This window comes from Rhinopithecus bieti, unplaced genomic scaffold, assembly GCF_001698545.2.
Source record: "Rhinopithecus bieti isolate Rb0 unplaced genomic scaffold, ASM169854v2 scaffold_759, whole genome shotgun sequence".
Lineage (NCBI taxonomy): Eukaryota > Metazoa > Chordata > Mammalia > Primates > Cercopithecidae > Rhinopithecus > Rhinopithecus bieti.
The window spans coordinates 1,507,874-1,531,939 of NW_016803631.1; the positions used below are offsets into that span (position 1 = coordinate 1,507,874).

Here is a 24,066-nt window from a genome sequence, read left to right on the forward strand (position 1 = left end):
CCTAGAACCTAAAAGAATAATAATAAAAAAAATTGCAATAAAAACAAAAACTGACAAATGGGACCCAGTTAAACTTAAGAACTTCTACACGGCAAACGAAACTATCAAAAGAGTAAACAACCTACAGAATAGGAGAAAATATTTGCAAACTATGCATTCAACAAAGGTCTAATATCCAGAATCGATAAGGAACTTAAATCAACAAGCAAAAAATGAACAATTCCATTTTAAAAATGGGCAAAAAAAATAGACAGACATCACTCAACAGCATACATGTGGCCAACAAGCATATACAAAAATGTTCAGTATCACTAATCATTAGAGAAATGTAAATCAAAACCACAATGAGACAACATCTCACACTAGTCAGAATGGCTATTATTAAAAAGTCAAAAAATAGATGCTGGCAAGGTTGCAGAGAAAAGGGAAGGCTTATACATTGCTGGTGGGAATGTAAACTAGTTCAGCCACTGTGGAACGCAGTCTGGAAATTTCTCAAAAAGCTTAAAACAGAGCTATTGGGCTGGGCATGGTGGCTCACACCTGTAATCCCAGCACACTTTGGGAGGCCGAGACAGGCAGATCACCCGAGGTCAGAGACCAGCCAGGCCAACAAGGTGAAACCCTGTCTCTACTAAAAATACACAAATTGGCCAGGCATGGTGGCTCACACCTGTAATCCCAGCACTTTGGGAGGCCAAGGCGGGTGCACCTGCAGTCAGTTCGAGACCAGCCTGGCCAACATGGTGAAACCCCTTCTCTACTAAAAATATAAAAATTAGCTGGGCGTGGTGGTGCACACCTGTAATCCCAGCTACTCGGGAGGCTGAGGCAGGAGAATCCTTTGAACCTGGGAGCCGGAGGTTGCAGTGAGCTGAAATCGTGCCATTGCACTCCAGCCTGGGCGACAAGAACGAAATTCTGTCTCAAACAAACAAACAAACAAAAAACACAAAGAAAGTAGCCAGGTGTGGTGGCACACACTTGTAATCCCAGCTACTCAGGAGGCTGCGGCACACCAGCCGAGATCATGCCACTGCACTCCAGCCTGGGCAAGAGAGACACTGTCTCAAAAAAAAAAAAAAAAAAAAAAAAAAACAAATAGAGCTACCATTTAACTCAGCAATCCCATTACTGGGTATATTTATACCCAAGGAAATATAAGTCATTCTACCATAAAAACACATGCCCATCACTGGTGGACTGGATAAAGAAAATGTGGTACATACACATCATGGAATACTATGCAGCCACAAAAAAGAATGAGATCCTGTCTTTTGCAGCAACATAGATGGAGCTGGAGGTCATTATCCCAGGTGAATTAATGCAAGAATCAAGACCAAACACCCCATGTTCTTACTTATAAGTGGGAACTAAACACTGAGTACGCATGGACACAAAGAAGAGAACAACAGACACCAGGGCCTTCTTGAGAGTGGAGGGTGGGAGGAGGGTGATGACTGAAAAACTACTTATCAGATGCAGTGCTTATTACCTGGGTGGCAAAATAATCTGTACACCAAACTCCATGACATGCAATTTACCTATATAAGAAACCTGCATGTCATATACCCCTGAGCCTAAAAGTTGGAAGAAATAATCACTCTGCATCCCACAAATATGTACAATTATTATGTGTCAGCTAAAAATAAAAGGAACACCGAAGCAAAAATCCCTCTCTCATTGCCCCACTCCTTTTGCTCTCTACTGTAAAAGCTTCAGGGAAGATCTGCTACACAAACTTGTGTTGATGGTACTAGGGGGGGTCAAGGACAGGTGGTGTTGAGGGGAGATGGAAAAGCCAGGGAAGCAGAAAGGCAAAGCCAGAGGATACAAGCTCCCTGCCTACACTCCCATGTCCCCTACTACCTGCAAAAAAGAACTGTCATCTCCCCAAAGAAATGATACTAGAAGAAGTAGTCCAACATGTTAGGATAAAAAGTTCTATTTAAATCTTAAAGGACAGTGGGAAAGCTGGGACACTTGTTCAGCTGACACTTGAGATACACGAATATAGTCAACCACATTCAGGGAAACCAAGTTCCTCCATCATCCGCTTATGGGCTGTTTGTGGTGATGACTCTAGCTTTCCTAGGGTCAAGAGACACAGTGACTACATGTATCTACCAACCTTGGATGTGAGCCTACCCTTACTAGAGCTTCAGAGGCTAATCCGTAGGGCTGCCATTTTTGGTCCTTCTGTCACTGACTGTCTCTCCTCACCAGATCATTTGCCACTCAAGAGACAAACCTATCTGATAAAGTAATATAAATTCTTGAGTCTTATTAGATGTCACTGAACGGGGAATAGTTACCTATTAAATTGTATCTTCCCATTGATTTTGAGTAATTTAGAGATGTTTATCCAAAAAAATGATAAACTCTGGATTTTTTCATTTTGCTTAACTGAGGGCCTACTCACCTAAAAATCCTAGCATTAACCTAAAAAGACCTTGCTTTTGACACTCTACTATTTCTTTCATTAAATGTGTTTGATTCTCTTTCAAAATAAAATATCTTTTCATAACAACATATTAAGATCACTGTAATTCTCATCCCTAATTCATATATATATTTATATATGTATACCTACCTCACAGATGTATTATAAAAGATTGAATGAGTTAACATATATAAAGCACTTAAAATAGTGTCTGGCACATAGTTCACTATATGTTAGCTACTTTCTCCTTCACACACACACACACACACACACACACGCAATACTCCCCTAGAAAAACTGAATCCAATATTTAACACATTATGGATATCTTTTCCTCTCAATACATTCTTTTCGGGGGAGGGATGGGATCTCATTATGTTACCCAGGCTAGCCTTGAACTCCTGGCTCACACAATCCTCCTGCCTTGGCGTCCTGAGTACTTAGGATGAAATACAGATTTAGTGAGTGTATCTATCTTTTTATTCTATTTCAAATACTGCTGCAATGAATACCTTTATTCTTATCTCCATATTCGCTTGTGACATTTTTTCAAAACATGAATTCTACATACACACGAACACACTCACAAAAAACAGTTTAAAAAATTAACTACATTTTAAAAATTAACATCTGATTACCATTTTATTTAAATTAACTTCTAGAACTATAAAAGTTTAAAAAACAATGTTTAAAAGCTGAATAACATTGCTTCCTGGTCTTTTGGCTAAGATCAAGTGTAAAAGTTGAATACGTATACAAGGTACAAAGGTATCTTACTGCACAAAAAGTTTACATCCCATATGATGCATCTATTATTTAAAATATGACTAATAAAAAAGTCTTTAACATTTTTTAATGGGAAGAATATTCATTTTAATATGCTCCAAGATGTTACAGAGCTTAAAATGAACAAATTTCAGTCAGTATAAAATAGATTTATTGTCAACATTCAGTCATTAATACAACCCAGGTAAATGAAACATCACTCCATACAAGGCTCATATATTCTTTACACGTGTACTATAAAATGATAAATACTTAAAAATTACAATGCAAGGAAAAATATTTTAAGATATACAATTGTTATAGACCCTTGTGTGAAAGTTCTTTAAAGTTCTGCCTTAGGGAAAATACCATGCTACATATCAGAACCCAAAATAAACTGTTTCTTGGGGTTACAATGCTCAATGGTATACTGGATGCACCCTAAAATACCATGTCTGACAAGAATCAAAAGAGAGACAGCCTTCAATGATGTTTAGAAAGAGGGAGAGTGACAGAGACAGAGAAGAGTAATCAATTATTCTATGTTGATTTCTCTGGAATGGCCTCATTAAACAATTTATAGCACTGACAAGAGGTCTGTACCCAAAGGGAACAAAACCAGGACCAGTCTCAGCTTTATATAAAGGATTTGCAAATCAGACTAACTGATACAGTTCTAAGGCACTGTTCACAATGTTTGTCACTCTTCAACCCTTTACACAGACTTCTCGTCCAGTGTCCGTGTTTTTCTAGTTTCTTCCTAAGGGTTTACCAATTATACTTTCTATTTTCTATCATCCCAAACCCAAACCAAAAGACATTAAGCAACACAATTAAATCTACCAGTCTGGTCAGTTCTAAAGACACAAAATTCTGGTTTAGACATTAATCATGAGACTCAAGTATATCTATCCCCCTTCCACACACACTCCCACCTCCCATTACATATTGACCTATCTCAATTTTGAGGAAATGTTCAAATTCTAAGCAGGTTTCAGGATTTTCCCCCCCAATCAATGATTTGACTGTTGGCAAGCTGCTTTGGTGGGCAGCAGTATAAGAAATTGTTTGGAATGCCTGGCTAGAACAGATAAAATGGATGTGATCAGTGAATTATTGTAACCTATTGTAGTAAACAGATGGATGGGAAGGATTTACCTTATGAACTTCCCTCATTCATTTCAGAAGGGAGAAAATTACATCTTAATAAGGCAAGAAAAAAATTAGGTAAGAAAATACAGCACTTTGGGAGCCTGAGGCAGGCAGATCACGAGGTCAGGAGATCGAGATCATCCTGGCTAACACGGTGAAACCCTGTCTCTACTAAAAATACAAAAAAGTAGCCAGGTGTGATGGCGGGTGCCCGTCATCCCAGCTATTTGGGAGGCTGAGGCAGGAGAATCACTTGAACCCAGGAGGCAGAGGTTGCAGTGAGCCGAGATTGCACCATTGCACTCCAGCCTGGGAGACAAGAGTGAGACTTTGTCTCAAAAAAAAAAGAAAAGAAAAGAAAATACAGTAAAATATTAGTACTGTAGTGACAGCAAGGAAGGGTAGGATTCCCAGCACCCCACCTTGCTGGGAAAGTTTCTGGCATAAAAGTCAAACTCTCTACCATCATTCTTTGCGCAAGGATCACCATCAAGAGGGGCAGAAAGCCACTTAAATACTCTTCTTCAAAGATGAGACATTTCTTTTTGAACTGAGCATTAGAGAAAGGAGAAAGAAGTAGGGAAATCTCACTCAAAGAGGTCCTCAAACATGCGTTGTCCCATGGCTATATATGCTTCCTTTTCTTCTGGTGTCATCTGGGCCACTAGCTCTGGCCGTTGGCTCACTTCACTGTAGGAGAACGGACGGCCAGCCACCATGACAATGGGGTCATCTGCTACTTCTTCAAACTCGTCATCTTCCTCTTCATCCTCTTCTCGTTTATGCGCAGCCACAGCTGCCGGACGGGGTGGAGAATCATCATCTGACTCACTGGTCTCGCTTTCCGAGTCACTGCCATTGGCAGTGGTCACTGGAGCGGCTGCCCCCACTGAACCAGCCATGGCAGAGGAAGTCTTTTTCTCATGAATGAGCAGTGCTCGCATGACCTCTTCATTATCATCAGGCCCAGCACGGCCTTCCTCACGCTCCTGAAATGCATCCATATCTATGCCCCCTGGGGAGTAAAACTCAGAAAGTCAATAACCTTAAATATAAATGGCATTTCTTTATAACATATAGATAATATTTTAACATATATTTAAATGACACCATAAAATAACAGACTTCACTGGTTCTATTTTTGAGCTGCTATCCATAAAATATTCAAAATATTTCTTACAAACTGGAGCTTAAGTAGTATAATGGTCAAGTACATCGGCTTTAATAATATTATAGCATAGAGCTGAATCCTGGTTCTTCTATACACAAGTATCTTGGGCAAGTTATTTAATCTCTAAACTTCAATACCTTTTTCTGTAAAATGAGGTAAGAAAAGCATCGACTTTCTAAGATTCTGAATAAAAACATAAATGATAATGTCTATGAAGAATCGACTCGACTACGGTAGCTGGCATAATAGAAAATCAAAACATGGCTTTTTATCTCACTCAAGGTAAAAGCCAAAAGCTTTGCAATGGCCTATAGGGTCCCACATCATCTGGAATCCTTCCTGACCATCTACCTCTTATTTCTTTCCCCTCCTCATTCTAGTCTAGTCACAGTAGCCTCCATGGTATTCCTTGTACATATCAGACACACTCCTACCTCAGGGCCTTTGCACTGCCTGTTCCCTCTGCCTGGAATATTTTTCCTTTAGGTACTCACACAGTTAGCTCCCTTCCATCTTTCATGTCTTTATTCAAATGTTACCTTTTAAATGTATCCCATCCCTACATTCCCAATGCTCTCTTTTTCCCCCATAGCACTTATTTCCTAACATAATGAATAACTTACATCTATTGTCTTTGTCATCCCCTTTCCAAGGGTGTAGGTTCCACCACAACAGATATTTATCTTGTTTATTCATGGATATATCCCATTTACCTGGATAGTACCTGCCACTCTGTTAGGCACTGAATAAACATTTGACAAATGAGTAAATAAATTTGAGTTTTATTTTCATGAAGCAAACTAAGCATACTTCAAACTCTTTATAAAGAAAGAATCTAATTTTAGGAATGAAGCTTCTTTTACCACACACCTCCTATCATTTTGTGTACATATCTTACCTGATATACTGCAGATGAAATATTTAAGAAAACCACCTGCATTCTGCATTCTGATACTACTACCAAACATACTGCCATTTAAAATATATAAAAAGATTAAAAGTATTGTTTGGAACCTGACTCCCTAATTCAAATCCTAACACTATTTAGCTGTATGTTTTGGCCAAGTTATTTCATCTCTCCACTTCAATTTTCTCAAGTACAGAAAGGGCGAAAATAGTATTTACTTCACTAGATTACTGTGGGGATTAAGTGAATGCCTGTGAAGTGTCTAGAATGAGCCTGGCACTTAGAATAGTGTTGTCTATCTATCTACCTACCTATCATCATCATCATCATCATCACTATCACAAGAAGGTGCAGAAATGGTCAATTCTGACTATGGATAAAGTGAAAACATCTTTTCATTAACACATTAGAATGAATTAGCTAAAACCCTGGATATTTTAGAAAGCACAGAACTCCTAAAATGAGATACTGGGCAGGTGAGAGACAGAAAGGGAAACAGAAACAGATAAGTTAAAAGTTTAGGTCAGAGAAAAGGGGCTTTTGGTAACATGACTGTCAAAATGAGAGTTAAAATCAAATTTAACTACTTCAAAATATTGTCAAAGGCTGAACCTCCTCCCTAGAGCTTACTGCCAATGCAGCATTACAACAGAAAGAAAAGAAGGTAAGGAATGCATGCAAGCCTTTAAAACAATAATTGCTCCTAAAAGAATGTTCCAAATAGTTTAATAATATCAACACAGTATTTTGATTAATATTTAAATATAAAATTAGGGACAAAGAAAATTAGTTTTGTAAATTAAATTAAGTCACACGTAACAGATTTCTGACAAGGGTCTTGAGAGGTTTGGAGAAAAAAAAGAATTATTCTGTTACAGATGAAGACAGAAAACAAAAAACAAGGATAAATGAGTGAGCAAATTTCTGTATGGTAAAGTAGAAACAATGGTTCTAGGAACAGTCTTTTTCAACAGAGTTATAAATTACAAAGAAGATGTATACTGGGAAACTATATTCACGGAATTGATGCTAAACAATTGTGGGTACTGAAAGGCCAACTTGCAGCAAAAAAATATAGGAAGAGCTGAAGGTTGTATACGTGGGCAGAAAAGTAGCAGATCTATTTCTATTTCAGCAAGTGCAAGAAAATCTGCCTACAGAAAAATAATCTAAAATATACTGAAAGATATGATCCAAGCTATTGAATTCAAGGCAGAGAAGATCCTAAAAAGTACCTCTATGTGTTTCTAAAGTTTTTGGTCTTAACATGCTTCCAGAACCAAAGCAACAAATAAAATCTCAAGTAAAAACCAGAAAGATATACTGGAAATAAAACTCAAATCAATGGTGAATCCATGCATGAACAACATGTATCATTCTGGTCACTATGTCTCAAGTAAAGTATATTATAATTAGAGATGGTCCAGAAAAAGACAAAAATAAACAAAAATGGTAGGAGGTGGTAACAGTGGAAAAGAGAACTGTTTAAGGAAAACATAATCAAAAGGAATTAGAACTTTCTTCAGTATGGTAATGAGAACATGACTGAAGTTAATACAGTTGTGAAAGATATCAACATGACTTGAAGTTTGAGGAAAATCAAGTGTAAGACCCACTTCATACATTCATTGGATAGAGTCTGCTCTACTATCAAGAAACTTAAGACAAATTTAGACATGACAATATACTATCCTATTTTATGTTGAAATAAATATTTATAAAACTTAAGTAGACCAGATAACTTATTTAAGGCCCATACGATTCATATTCTATCATTCTAGGAACTGTAAACTACAATGTCAAACTTATGAGCTTAATATACAATGTTGGTTAATAATAGTTTTATTTTATTCAGTTTTCTTCCTAAGTTCAAAGAAAAGAAGGCTGCTTTAAGAACAGGCAAGAGCCAAGTTGGAAAAAACAAATTTATTAAATAGTAGTATAGCCTAACTACTGTATAATCTAAAACAACTTGAATCTAAATAGCACAACAGGCTGGGCACACTGGCTCATGCCTGTAATCCCAGCACTTTGGGAGGCCGAGGCAGGCGGATCAGTTGAGGTCAGGAGTTTGAGACCAGCCTGGACAACATGGCGAAACCCCATCTCTACTAAAAATACAAAAATTAGCTGGCCATGGTGGCTTGCTCCTGTAATCCCAGCTACTCAGGAAACTGAGGCAAGAGACTCACTTGAACACAGAAAGCAGAGGTTTCAGCGAGCCGAGATCACACCACTGCACTCCAACCTAGGCAACAGAGTGTGACTCCATCAAAAAAACCAATGTGGCAGGCTAATCAGTGAGGAAGAAGGAAGGTAAAGTATGGTTGCCTTGGAAAATTTTTTCTTATTAAAATTAATATATCAAAGAGAATCACAGTAGAGGTATTAGCTGCTTTGCCATCACTACCAAACTCCACATTACCTGCACGGTTTCTAGTATATACATATACTAAATGCTAATACTGAAGGGAAAAGAGGCTAGGAGAAAGGTCAAAAAACAAGTGGTTTTCAGTTACTGATTATTCTTTGGCACTAACAGATCACCAAACTCAGGTGATATGTTAGTAACCTGAGTTTGGTGATATGTTAGTAATGATCTATTACTTGGGAGTAGCGGCACATAGATTGTTAACACTGATAAAATCCAGCCAGAAATAGAGACACCTTTCCTCTCTACTTTCCAGCTTGAGTCATCATCATCCATTTTCGCCTCCCATTTTCTACATACTCGTAAACTATCATCACTCAAAGTCCTGAATCCAGTAACTTAGACTAAAACTTAAAAAGTAAAATCTTGCAGTTCTCTAACTTCTGAAGATTAGTATGCAATTCTTAACCCTTTATGGCTCAGAAATTTCCAAAATCCTCTAGAACAAAGTTCTGCTAACTGTCTTGGACTGTGAGAATGCTCAATCCTTTACTCATGTGGTCTCTTTGTATATATTTCAGGTAGCGCACACTCCTTGGTATTTATGAAGAGACAACATAAAGTGTGGGGGAGTGTATAGTTTTGGCTCCCAATTCAGAAAAATTAAATGCATATAAGTCAGGGTAATATAACATTAAAGGAGAGGTGAGTATGGCTACCTTGAAAAAATAGATAGCATTTTTCCAATAAATTAAGATAAAATGATGACAATTTTTCAAATCTAAAATTGAAAATTTAAAAGGCTATTTGTTATTTTCACTAAGTTGAAGGGCAATGCAAGTATACTAGTTGGTTTTTATTGCTCAATTTCTTACTTCCTAATATAATGCAATTAATTGTTCTGTAGAACAGACCCAGAATCGCCCAGGCAGCTTCCCACTAAACCAAGTTCATGTTCTACTGAACCTAAGACATATCCATTTTGCTGACTTCTACTCTTACCTTCTTTCATATCTTCAGAACTATATGCCCCTTGGACAGTGCTTTCTCTCAACCAAATGGGCCTCTCTTTGGCAGATTTCCCTTCCAGTGAGGCTCGATGAAGATCTTCTTGGTCATCCATGTTAATGACAACATTCTGAGTGTATAAGTCCTCATAGGAAGGACCTTTGGTGGCCCATGCTTCCCGGTGGTGCCCACCTGCCAGGCTAGCAGCTCCAGCAGTAGTTGCTGCATGGTCCTTGCTATATAAAAAGAATAGAGGAGTATAGGAGGAAGAAAAATTAATGTCTTGATGTTGGAAAAGAAGGGCAGCTGGGGAGGCAATTACTGAAATACTGCATGTAAATGCTATTTAGCAATCATGCACACATGCTTCAACAATGCCAAGAAAGGGCTTCTAAACCTCAGGGTAAAAGGTGCATGTGTTAGAAAAACACATCATATTTATATTTAAGTTCCTCAAACACAGGATCCTCTGGTGTATATAAATGACTGAGGTTTTATATATTTAAGATGTTTCAATAAATCTTGGAGAAGGAGAGAGTGATATGGTGACATCATCTACTTAAAGCCACTAGTCTGGCAAAAATCTCTCCCAGTATTTTGTTTAAAAAACAAAAACAAAACACACTGTATTTTAAAATGTTATCTCAGCTCAACCCAGAATAATTCAAAGTGATTCTATGTGCTTTTTCCTTTCTTTTATGTGCTGATCATGGAAAAAGCTAGAAAACTATTCTACAAAGTCTGACCTCAAGTAGTGTTCTTCTCCGGCCACCCATGGAATAAGCTATAATCCTCTGCAGAGACTAGCTTCTTTTCTATGGAGTTGTATCTTTCTATCTCCACATCTATGCTGATACTCTGTATCCATCCCCAACCAGATTCTACTCTGCAGTAACAATGGTCTGTTTCACTCAGTCTATTTTGTTTTGCTTTTTACTTTTACCACCCATGATCTTTTTTGTCTGTTAGCCTGTTCCAAGTCTGATCACGTCCTTATCTTCTAGACATTTATGATCCCCCCCACCTCTGTGTTAGGCCAAGTTTTCAGTATTTCTGATGGTTCCCCATTTTATCTGCCTGTTTCACTCTCAGTCTGTTCCAAATTCTTTTGAATATCCTGATTCTCTGAGCTCATGCCTTTCTCTGCCTGCTACTGATGCTTTCCACCTCAACTTCTACGTATGCTTCTCCACCTCCCTCTCTGTCCAGACAGCTATTTTTTATCCTGTAACCATCTTCATGTTTCTTGAACTGCCTGCTGACTCCAAACCTTTTGGATGTTTCTTTCAGTGTCCATGACTGACCTGGCCTCACGTCTCTCCTCTATTTTTCGTCCATTTTTCTCACTCTTTTCCACGGATCCTGAATTATCTCCTGTGTGGAACGCCGACTCATTCTGAATCTAATAAATACTTCATTAGTCTTTCCTCCTAAGCCATTCACTATTTGGCCTTCACTTTTGTCTTACTTCATCTCTGCTTACTCCCTTACTCTTCACTTCTTTCCGGGTCCACTTCTTATCTACTGGGGTTTTCTAACTCATACTTAGCTGAGGTCTGTGTCCGTGTATCTGATTAGCCCATCATATCTTTCCCTAATTACACTGTTTCTGACCATCGTCTGGAGGTAAACTTAGGCTTAGCTATCCCACCTATCCTGTCCTACCTCTGGATATCTATAGGGCCACTGCTACTTGTGCAACAAAAAAATAATGTTATTTCCAGTTGTCCAATCCACACTGATCCAGTCATTTAATCCATGCCTTCCAGGTACTGCCTTTGCATTCTTTTCATTATTCCACCTCTGTTCCCAGGGCTACTTTGTAAACCACTTTCTCCCACAGCCTTTTTCTTCCCGGTGCCTGTTCTACCTGTTCCATGTCTCAATCACTTCTTTTGCCTCCTCACTGCTCCTACTTTCTACCAGTTATTTGCTCTCTAAGTCTAGGACTATCAGGCATCTCTCTGTAAACATATCCAAATCATCTTTTTTTTTTTTTTTGCTATATTCTGAAGTCTTATGCTATAATTGCAAATGCAAATAACTGGTTTCTCTCTGCTATTTCTTTCTGCATTCATTGATGTTACTTTGTGTATCATTTCTCGTTCATCTCAATTTAACCATTAACTGTCCCTAGTCATTTTCCCTCTTCTATCTGTTCTGTGTGGTCTTTTAAAGACTGTGTTGCTGCCGTCACTGTAATATGATGCTGCTTACTTTGTATAGGTTGGCTTTTTGAACTTTTGTCTCCTTCAGCATTCACTTTTCTTTCTCTTCTCTCTTGGTCTGATCTGGTTTTTTATGTTTCTGGGCTTACTCTACATTCTGGCCTCTCCTCCTGCACCCACTTGTCTCTCTGACTCCTTTCAATGCCTCTTCTATCCTCAGCCAACACCCCCATCTTGATGTGCTGAGTCTGCTCTATATATCCACCACCCCAAAATGTATCTCCCCGAGTTAGCTAAGCCACCCGGGAGAGACAGAATAGGCATACTTCTCTGATCTGGCCAACCACACATCCTTATCTTTCCTTGATCCAGACTTAAATGACTCACTCACTCTGAGGTTACTGTTTCTCTTTATATATAATCCTGAACACAGAGTTTTTCTCTATTCTCTATCTTTAGCATTGACTACAAAGACTATATCATGAAGGTATGAGGAGTACTTTGAGAAAAACAAGAAAGCTAGAGAGCAAGAACAGAACAATTAAAATAAATGTTAACACAAGAGTACTTTTTAAAAGTCTTTTGTTTTCAGTATTCTGTCACAGAAATTCAAGATGGGTTTTATTCCAGTGTGAGGCAGCAGACATTTGACCACAAGTCAAACAAATTTTAAAATCTGGAACAATTTTAATTGAAGATGACAAAATGACAATTCATGTTTGAATCTTTTATATTATTTAAGAAATTTTAAAACTTTTAAAAAATAACTCCTATTCAGAGATGAGAGGGGAAGATTATTTCAAAACTAAATTTTTAAAGATCTTTAAGGTGTTAAGAGATGATGAAAAGGGGAAAGTTACTAGCAAAGAATTCCACTTTAGAAAGATAGGAAGATTTTTATATATCATCAATAGGTTGACTTGCTGAAAGGATAGCATTGTCCACCAACTCTTGGGTTAGGCCTACTGACAGTTCTGCAGAGATAGCCCCTGGTTTCTGATCTAGGGACAAGCTACAATTTAACTGATTACAGATCAGTAATCAAACTAACAATATTGCCACTTATTAAAAAAAAAAAAAAAAAAGCTGTCATCTCTGAGCTCCCATACCACTCTACTGATGCTTCTTCTCTTGTACTGAGGCAGGATGGACTATTACATCCTTGGGGCAGGATGGGCCATTTCAAAACTTTATACTCCTGTAGTACAGAAAGGCCAAATCAATATCACCTCCAGGATGTTATATCCAAGCAGTGGAATTTGTCAAATGCTTTGGTGGGGATATTATAACCTCGGTAACATCTTCTAACCTAATGTTTTTTTTTCCTGACCACATGGAAACAGTTTTACTTTGGTCTGGCTGGCAGCTCTAGGAACCCCATTCTGTCTTTCTTGTCTGCCTCCATTTCCTCCCTTTTTTCTTAATGGCCAGATTGTTGGGTATCCTTTTTTCCTGATCAGTTTATTTCCTCTACTTCCTGGTTCTTCTTCATCCCTGGAGTCACCATCATTCCTGATGCGAAGAAGGTGACTTGATATAGAGAGCTGCTGTTGGGCCTCTGGTGTCACTGTACCACTAAGACTCGTCTCAGGCCTGCAGTGAGTGGGGGATATCAAAATAAAGATCCTGGAAGGGGAGCTGGACTGTGGTAGGTGGAGAACATTAGAGACAGGAAGTCAGTGGTGGTGGGTGACTGAATGCTATTGTAGTGGAGAAGCATCTTGATAAACAGGACAAATAACTACAGGAAGGAGAGGAAACATCAGAATAATTCAGATAGTATATTGCGTAGGAAGCAATCAGATAGTACACTGACGCATACTTCAACATGAAATAATCCCCCCCATAAGCTCAGAAAATTTTGTATTTTTGTAAAATCAATTTCCCTCATAAGCTTGTATGTTAGAGCTATAATATAACTTAAAAGGACTGAAAAGATACAAAAGAAATAAATTCCTTTTCAAAAGAGGAAATCCTTTTCTTATACAAAAAGAAATAACCAGTACCAAAAGTTAAAGCTATCTGTGATACGGATGTTATTAGTTTCCTATCAACTGTGGCTCCTTTCTTTCTTTGCTTATTGGCTTTATTAAAATACCAATGGCAATTTGCTCCAAAGAGCTCTGGGACCTTCCCCAGTCCTAGAAGGTAAACCTTAACTAGTCTAAGTACCAGTCATGTGATCTCATTTCCTTTGCCAGCTGCTGGTTTAGAAATATGCATATAAAGCAACTGTAGCCAGTGAGACATCGGGGATAAATAGAGTATCCTAGGGGCCCTCTGGGAAACCTTTCTTCAGTTTTAAAATAGGACACAAGGAAGGGATGGTCCCTTTTTCTGCATTTGAACATTTTCATCTGCATGTGATACCTAGAAATACATGGCCATCTTAGGCTAGCTCCCCTCATGGTTCCAAGAGGACAATCATCAGGCTGAGTTCAGCAGCGTATAAAGATGGAACAAATCTAGATCCCTGAAGATATAATTGAGCTGTGAAATTAACCAGTTTTGAACTGTACTACTTCAGGACTTCCAGTCATGCAAGACAAATTTTCTTACTGTTCAATCTACTTCTAGACTGGATTCTAATTCCAACTAGAGTTAGGTATTCTGTTATCACAGGCAAAGGCATCCTAACTGACACATGGTACTGGATTAGAAAATTCATAACTCTTACAGACACAAAATTTTCTGTAGAATTGGATTGCTTTTAACCATCTAAAAGAAGCCATATTTACTCAGGACTGGCTATTCTGTAACATCAGTTCCACAGGAAATAAAATACTAAGAACGCTCCTAAAAACTATATAGATACAAACTGATTGTTGAGCTCTTTTGAAGGGAGTGGATGGAGTGAAGGATATCTAAATAAAGATATCCCTTACTTGATGCTGGGAAGACAGAGAGAAAAAAAAAGGGTAGAGTAGGAGAGCACTCCCTGACCCCCATTTTCATTTACGCTTTTCAAGAAAATATAAACCACTTTTTCTGGCATGGCAAAACTAAGCCTACCTCTGCAATTCAAACATTAGGGAACACTGATAAAAATAGGGAGCCACTATTAGGAGTATTAACCCACAGGTAACACCAGCTATACTTTACTTTCAAGGAAGTTGCAATTACAACTAAGAAAGAAAGGTGGTTAAATTGCTTCAAAAACAAAAAAGAAAATGCTGAATTCCTTAAAGGACTTCAGCCTTCAGAAGCTGGCTAGGAAAATTCAAATATACCCAAGTGGCACAACTAATTTAGGATTAGCTAACAATTGGCTGAGTTGCTGCAGGGCCAAGCAGAATGAGTACTTGAAGTCAAACCTAAATATTTAAAGATTTTTGCCTAAAGTCTACAGTGTTCTGCATTTAGAACAAACGAATTTCATTACAGGCACATGTTAATAAGACAAATGTTGCAGAACTGAGAACCTGTGTAACATTACAGTCTTGAGTCTCCTAGTAAATTACCCACTCTTGCTCTCCAAAGTATAGGTAGTTAAAACAAGAACAGGTTGAAAAGTATTCTTAGTAAGAGCACAGGGCCTACACTCACCTCTGTTTCAGGGCTGGGATTTCTGTGGGTTCTGGCTCAAGTATTTCATAGGCCAAGTTCACATCCTCTGTCTCCCGAAGCAATGCATAAATGGGCTCAATTTGTTCATTAAACCTTGCCAAAAGTGTGCGTGCATCTTTTTTGGGCATTGCTGATTCATCCTCTTCTACCTCTGTATGACAAAAAGTACAGCGGAAAGTTCCTACAGAGAAAATAAGTATTTCAGGTCAGGGAGAAGACTTTAGCAGACAGTTGATACCTCCACCCTCCCCCAATATCTTATTATTAAAACTTTCAAATATACACAAAGGTTGAAAGAATTTCACAGTGAACAGCCATGTGAACACCATTTAGATTCTACAATTAGCATTTTGCTATTTATCACATATCTATCCATCTATCAATTTTTATGTATTTCAAAGTAATTTCATCTCTAACTTCAGCATAGTTTTTAATCACAATATTTCTAACATATATTTATTTTAACTTAAAGCCAAATTCTTTACAGCTTACCATAACTTATACTCTTTCTCGGCAGTTTTTCTCTTTTCTTTTTTTTTCACATTACACATTTGGGCCTACATAATGCGGAAGGCCAAATAAATACCTAAAACCAAGAGTTTCTTGTCATCCTGAACATTGTCACAGGCTATTTTTTAAAATTTTTTAACCATTTGTATCTAATCAATCCAATCTATTATGCTAAAACTCACATTCTTAAACATTACTTAATAGTCTACACCACTAGCCACACCTGGATTTCCAGTTTGGTTATTCTCAAAGACAGGAATATGCATCCTTCCTGAGTCAACTTACTTGAAAGATTAAAAGAGAACATATAAGTACTTAGTGTCTGGCAAATAGTTAAGTACTCAAACATTTAGCTATAAAAGGCCCCATGTATGATTGATACATAAAGAATAAACAACTGAGTGATCTCTACTTCAACATAACACTAGAGCCTACTGATATATTACCAGTATAATAATTTTCTTTACTGCCCCTCACACATAGCCAATAGCATGTAAATTATTTGTTCAAATACCCTAAAATACATCTTCCTATTGTCTAAATGCCACCTAATCTACATCTATCCCAAATAACTGAGAAAGAGAGAGAGAAGCAGCCCTTCACAGCTAGGAGGTGGCTCAGCACTCACAGCTAGACTTTGGCATTTTTCTGTCAAACAGGATCTCACAGATCACCAACATCAGACTATGATGGAAGTGAGGCAAACCCAATCCACTGTGGAATTGCGTCTGAGAACAGACAAAAGCAAGGACTCCATGCAAACCACAAAAAATCCCATCTTGCACAAGTGACTGCTGCTTCTTTACCAATTAGTTTTAGCGTCACCCTGTTCTTGTCACCTCCTAGATAAGATTTATTAAGATACCCAATCATAGAATTTCCCCATTTCTTCACAGCATCCAATCCAAAGGAAACCTTCATCGCTCCCCTGAATCCTCCCCAAAATTACCCAACAAAAGCCCACATTCTTCAAGTCTGTCCAACATCATCTTACTGACATTTCATGGTTTCCCATGGTATGTGGCTTCCCTTGCTGTGGAAAGCATCAATAAACCTAACTTTGTTTACTACAGGTGTGTACCTGATAGTCTTTGACTAACGGTCACCAACATAAAGATTATAACTTAATCAAATGGACAAGAATACTATTTACCAAAGTAAAGACAGGAAGAACAAGTTTTGTTTTTGTTTTTAAGCAAAAGATATCAAATTGCTTTAAATATCAAAATGAATATGTAGAAAGCCAACTTATTACAACTGCTAACCACTCAGCTCAAGAGAGGGATTTAGACTACAAATTTAGATATGAGAATCAACAACCTATAGGTGGTAACTGAAGCCATATAGTAGATAGGAGCATCCGAAGAGATTAAAGAGAGTGAGAAGAGGCAGTTAAGGCATAAACTCAAGGAATGAGGAATCCTTGAGAAACAGAAATGGTGCAACCAGAGTGACAGGATGGTGTTTCAAGGAAATGGTATAGTTCTAATATTTCAAGGCCAACAAGAGTTGAAAACTAGCCTTTATATTTGGTAACAAAGGGTAAGAATCAATCTTGGCTAGAGAGGTTTTAGGTAGAATGTTGTATTATTCTCTAACTGTTCCAAGCTGTCTCAGCCTCTTCTCTTCAACAGAAGCAAGGAATATAATCATGTGGGGCCTTAAAAATAAACCACATAAAGTAGGGTTGAATATAGCTCTCAAATACCTGCTGAATTAAAAAACACACCAATGTGAGACTGGGACTTAAAGTGACTGTTGAAAAATAAGCACCTACAGAGACTATCAATGAGAACTAAGAATAGTTTGAAAGACAAGTTATCTAGTTCTGTAGTTTTCAAATATGTTTTTAAAGAAAGGAATCCCATTTCTCAAATGGAAAGGGGGTTAATATATAAACAGAAAAGCAAATGCTCTGGAGTAAAGTCAAGAAACACAGCTAAGACAAAGGTCAATACTCCAACCCTCTCATTATCTGTTTTCAGAGCATCACAAACTGGCCTCCTCAATGCTTCCCATCAGGCACACTCTGCTGCAGAACCTTTGCACTGCTGTGCTCCAGAAAATCACATGGCTCATCTCCAAACTTACTTCAGTTCTTTACTCAGAAGCCATGAGTAAGGCCTTCCATAGCCAACATTATCTAAAATTTCAATACTGTCTTGTTCACTCAAACAATCTTATCCTCTTTCATTTTCTTTTCCCTTAGCATTATCATTATCCAACATGTTTTACTACTTATCTAATTTATCATTAAAAAGTCATGTTATACCTGAATTTTAAAAAAATGTCCTCCCAAAAACCCCATTTCTCATTTCAAGACAATATGTACTCCAAACTTCAGCTTTAAGTAAACAAATCAACATGCTTGTCAGTGTAGCTCATCATCGTAAAACAGCAGTGCTTTTATTTGGGGAAAAGAGAGAAAGATAGAGAACACTACTAATACCATTATTTCATAGAAGGACAATCTCAGAAGGACAGTCCTTTAACTAGAGTAATTTATTTTCATGAAAAAGAATAGAGGGAAAAATAAACAAAGTATACAGCCATAAGGCACCTGAATTCTAATCTCAGCTAAATTTAACTAGAGTTACTTACAGAAGGGCTGATTTTGCAGGTATGAAAAAAGCAGCTTTAAAACTATTATTAAGAACTGTGACGGGTCTGAGATTTTACCCTACTTGTAAGCTAACAAGTTATTCTGCCAGTTTCATGGGTGCTGGCAGAAGACACAAGACCCCAGGTCAGAGACAAAGAAATTTACTACTCAAGGCAATAGCAGTAGCCAGCGTCAATATTTAAGCCAGTTCCCCATGCCCCAATTTCCATGGAGTGTGACAGAAGGGCCAGGTAACAATTATACATGCAATGGGTTGTGTTACAGGAAAGAAAGCCTGAGCTTAAAAGGAACTCAAATATTTTAAATGGGCATAAGCATGCCCATTCTTTGCACTGAAGGGTGGCATTATCCTTACTGCACTAAACTCTATGTAAACATGCTCTGGAAGGAGACACTTTTTATACTGGACCATAAGCAAACCTGCTCTTTGCTCTGAAGAGAAATACTATCTGTCTTCCAAGGCAGCTCGCTACATAAACATCCTTGAAAATGATAGTCCAGGAAAAATGCAATCAGTCTGTATCTCTGCTCGCAAGACATGCATAATATGTGAGAGACCCATGGAGAATAGTCTCCCAATAATTACCACGTCTAGCAAATATTACAAAAGGAAAAGCTAGCCCGACATCTCTGAGCCCTATGTTTATCACAAAAACATTAGTTGTAAATGAGAAGCCTGTCAAAGCCAAATGTAGAATTTCTTATTTTTCTTCTCGGACCCTAAAAAATCCAAGAAAGGTAAGAAATTTGACATTTTATGGAAAATGACTTAAGACTGGTCATTTTATGGAAAATGACTTAATACACCAGCAGTATTTTGTATACATTTCACTACGCATTATAAAAATGCAAATCAGTTTTCCTGAAATCAGAAGGGGCAAGTGGCAAGGTGGCAGGAGGACACGGAAACCCAGCACGTACTATGTACCAAGGAAGCACCCACGTAACTGAGAGAGTGGTGGTGGCATACACAGACAGAACCGGTCATCAAGAAGCTTTAGCAGGGAAGAAAGATGTCTGGAGATAAAACAATCAGGGATCAGTGCAAAAAATAAAGTACATAAATGTTTTGGAGTTCAAAGAAGGAATGTGACTTCTAGCTGAGGGCACTAGGAAAAGCTTATCGAGAAGGTAAACCTTTTTGAGATAGAGTTTAGAAAATAAAAGATGAAGAAGATGAAAGGGTAAGGGAACAGGACATTCTAGATCCTCATAAGAGAAGTAGGGTGGTTGAAAAATGATGCTAGACTGCAATTTCAGTCTGATAGGAAAATACCAAAAAGAATGATAAAAAACAGAATTAACAAGATAAACTGGGGTGACCATAAGTGGATCTTGAATGATATGCTTCATTTTGACTTCATTCTTTAGTAGTAGGAAAGCCACAGAAGGGTGTTAGGAAAGACCATGAGGTCATGAAAACTAATATTTACATATATTGATCTGCCTGAGTGGCTTGAGATGGCCTCCCAATAAGGCAGTTCTTAACTGAGTGACTGCATAAAAATCCCCTGTGGAATTTATACTCAGGCTCCATGCCAGAAATGCTGATCCCAGAGGTCCAGAGTTGGGCCCAGGAATGAGAATTTTTAAAGTTACACGAGGAATTCTGATGCCTACACCTGGTAGAGAGCTGCTATTAAGCAATATGATAAACATCCCAACTCTTCTTGTAACTAGACCATTCTACACTAAGTAGTGTGCATAGACTATACTACTCAAGAATGAGAGAAGAAACTGGAATTGAAACTCAGAGCTCTGCACAATTTTTCCCTTTTCACATATAAGATCAAGAAGGCAAAAACCGGAAACGGTGAATCCAAGGCATGCAAGGGGGAACATGCAAGCTAGATCTAAGAATGTGGCAACAGAGAGAAAATGAAGGCTACAAAGATTTTTTAGGCAGCTTGACAAATGATGGGGTTAGGAAGAAAAAAGGAGTTCCATGAGAACACATTTGTTTGATCAACTATACTCAGAAACCACAAAAAGAACTAAGAAAGCTATTTACAAATATTCCTATATATTCATCAGAAGCAAATCTATGCAATAATTCTATCCAGATCTGACATAAAAGGAAATGAACGCTTAAGAGGCGTTAAGTTTACCAAGTCATAGCTTGAAAACAAAAATCACTAAACTTGGATTCAAATACAAATCTGTCTCAAAAGACTAAATTCACTAATCCTGAATTATACATTCCTTTTCCAACCTACTATCAGCCCTGCCAGCTACAATTTAGCAAACTTTTCCCATGTATATACATTAACTTTATTTTAAAAAAATATTGAATGGGAGAAAAGATTTATAACAAATAATTTATTTAACAAACATAAGTGCCTGTCACATACCTCGCATTTACTTGGCTGATTCTTAACCTATCAGGTTTGCCAAACAAATAAAAATAAATCCAACTGCAGATAACCAACAGGCATTGAAAGTGGGAAGAAAAAATATCTTTTATAAATAGTATTTCAAAGCTATATTTTAGGGTTATCTACTCAGTAGTATAGGAGTGTCCCAATTTTATGACTCAGGATTCTTCTACGGAAGCTAAGTTATCACTCCAAATGAGAAAAGAAATGGATACCTAATTGTGGAGATGAGGGGACAGTGGCAGAAGAGGGGGGGAAAGGGAAAGAGTTCTACACCATTTTAATTTTAACTTTCTCCAAAATAATAAAAGTAAAAGCAAAAATGAATTGGCAGTGGGGAGGGTGGGGGGAAGGGATTGGTAACAACAATAAAAAAAAAAAAAAACCAGAAATGTTCAGCAAAATTTGAAACTTGACATTTTTCCTTTGCTAAATATAGAAGAAAATTTAAGTGGTATATTTTATACCAGCCAAGGCCTTCAACTTAACTGCTTCCAACATACTACTCATTTTAACAAACATGTTACTCACCGTAATTATATGGGTATTCAGTCAAGAGAATAAATAAATACAAAAAAAAAACAAAGCAAAAAAAAGAAAACCCCACTAAAAACTTGTTTCTTCTCTTAAGTTTGACATGTATGTGCTCTGGAAATGCATAATTGACAAAAAGGACATAGACCCATTATACTATGGGCAGAAGACATTATTAGTCAAACCCTCAATTAGTCATTACTTAGCATTATATTTTTCTCTCTTCAGTCCAGTATATACAATGAATAAGCCATCAGCTAATGCCCACAATTCACTGACAAATATTTGCAAAGGCATTAGTTGCAACTGAAATATTCAGCCATTTTCTCACAAATTTTAAAAAATCAAAATAAGCTCAAATGCTTTGATATGGCACAGGGTGCTTCAGTGCTCAAGTGGGACTCATATTGCAGCCCATGTCCTCAAGGCTGACCAAGGAAACAGGGAGGATCAAATGTCTGCTGCTGCAGAGCCCTCACCCCAGAACAGTGGGTTTGATATCCTCAGGGCTTCTGACATTCAGCCTTCCTAAGTTCAGCCAATCATCTTCTGAGCTACTTTCATGGCCCTCACATTCTAGTTGGGGGTAGTTAAGACACAAAAAAATCACATCAGTAGTATATAAGTATTATGGGGGAAAAAAAGCAGGGAAGAAAGAAGGTGAAGGGAAAGGGGTGTTGCTCTATTATACAGGAAACTCAGAGCAGGCCTCTCTGATACAGTAACGTATGAGCAGAGACTTAAAGATGGGAGCAAATCATGCAAATGTTTGGACAAGGGAAAATAGCATGCAAAAAGGCATATAAAGTAAAGGCATGCCTGGTCACACAAAGCACAAATAAGGTGGCTGCTGTGAACATGGGAAGAGTGATAGAAATAGTCTCCAAAAGGTGAAATTGGGGAAGAAGCAACTAGAAGACTTTATAAATTCTGTTGAGGACTTTGACTTTTCTGAGGGAAAGAAGAAGCCTCTGTAAGATTTTTAACAGAAGAGTGGCATGCCCTGATATGCTAGAAGGAGCACTAGTTGCTATGACAAACGGTCTACATGGCAAGCAAGAGTGAAAGCAAGGGAACTACCTAAGAGAGCTTTGCAAAATCTAAGCAAGAGACAATAGCATGCATAATTTTTCTGGACAATCTTATGAAAAAACTTTGAATCCAAGTTTTTTACTCCCCTTCACTCAAAAAGCTTCCCGGAAAAGAAAACAACAAAAGACACTTCAGAGTTCCATGTTAAAATTAAGTAGCTAGAAACAGAACTCCCAGGATTTTAGTGAGATAAGGAGGAAACTATAAAATTTCAAGACATAACACTAACATATATGATTAATTTTACTGCACTGTAAACATCCAACCACCACATAGCTTAGGAAGCATATTTAGATACTGTTTCCCCCCCTCACTGAATATTTTATGAAATACATAAAACCACCCCCCAAAATTCAATTTAGTTTGTCCTTCCTTAAATGAGAATTTATCTGGATTTGGTCTAATCATGCATCATTCCTCCATTCTGGAACTCATTATGAAGGGAAAAAAAGGTACAATATTGAGGAGGAAGGGCAGAAAACAACAAACTGAAGGATAGTACATGGATAAATATTAAAGCTTGCAATAAATTATCTAAACTAGGCCCAAATCAAATTCATCTCAGCATGCAGAATCAAACTCATCTCAACTATCTAAAAGACAATAGCCAATAGAATATATATATATATATATATGGAAGGTAGTGAATTGGGGAGCTTGGAAAAATAAGCCAGCTTAAATAATTATTCTCCATTATGCCTGTGTATTTCTCAAGATGACATAATTAAACAGAGCATATTTTCTATATGAATACTATAACTGGGGGGTTCCAATTCCTAACCAAGGCTTCTAAATTAACCCAAAGTGACTAACATAATCCTCTAAAACCAGTGATAAAACCCCCAAGCTTCTCCATACTTTTAGAATGTCAAATACGTTCCAAATCAAAGAGTAAGTATAAAATTAGAGTTGAGAGAAGCCATATATGGTATAGAATAGGATGAACTTACCATTTTACACATGCTAAAAGAAGGCCAAGAATGGTTACAGGATTTGCCCAAGGTAACAGTTACTAACATGACTAAGACTAAAAGCCAGGACTCTGGAATCTTAATATCCTGTTGTTTTACTGTCTTACAGCCACTGCTGAAAAGAAAACCCAAAAAACTTCTGAAAATGACATGAACACTGAACACACTGATTATGCGAAAGGACCCAACATAATAAGTGTTCTAAATAAAACCATACAATATTATGAGAAGTTGACCAAGCATTACTAACCATAAGCTGTTTTAACAAAGTATTTAAGAATCACTTTGCATCAAAAGAGACAGAGAAGGCTACTACATAAAGGTAAAGAGATCAATTCAACAAGAAGAGCTAACTATCCTAAATGTATATGCACCCAGTAAAGGACCACCTAGATTCATAAAGCAGTCC

At 37.6% G+C, this 24,066-nt stretch overlaps 1 protein-coding gene across 1 annotated transcript in view; it reads right to left on the minus strand.

Annotated features, from left to right (window-relative positions):
* Nucleotides 1-3,066: 3,066 nt before the first annotated feature.
* The window catches only part of GTF2E1 (general transcription factor IIE subunit 1), a 38,141-nt gene continuing 17,141 nt past the window's right edge, over nucleotides 3,067-24,066 (minus strand). Inside the window, exons 2-4 of the mRNA XM_017891246.1 lie at nucleotides 15,532-15,733; nucleotides 9,812-10,053; nucleotides 3,067-5,375 (exon numbers count right to left, since the gene is read on the minus strand). Coding sequence (XP_017746735.1) covers nucleotides 4,948-5,375; nucleotides 9,812-10,053; nucleotides 15,532-15,680 — 819 coding nt within the window. The 5' untranslated portion in view covers nucleotides 15,681-15,733 and the 3' untranslated portion in view covers nucleotides 3,067-4,947. The remainder of the gene's footprint in view (nucleotides 5,376-9,811; nucleotides 10,054-15,531; nucleotides 15,734-24,066) is intronic.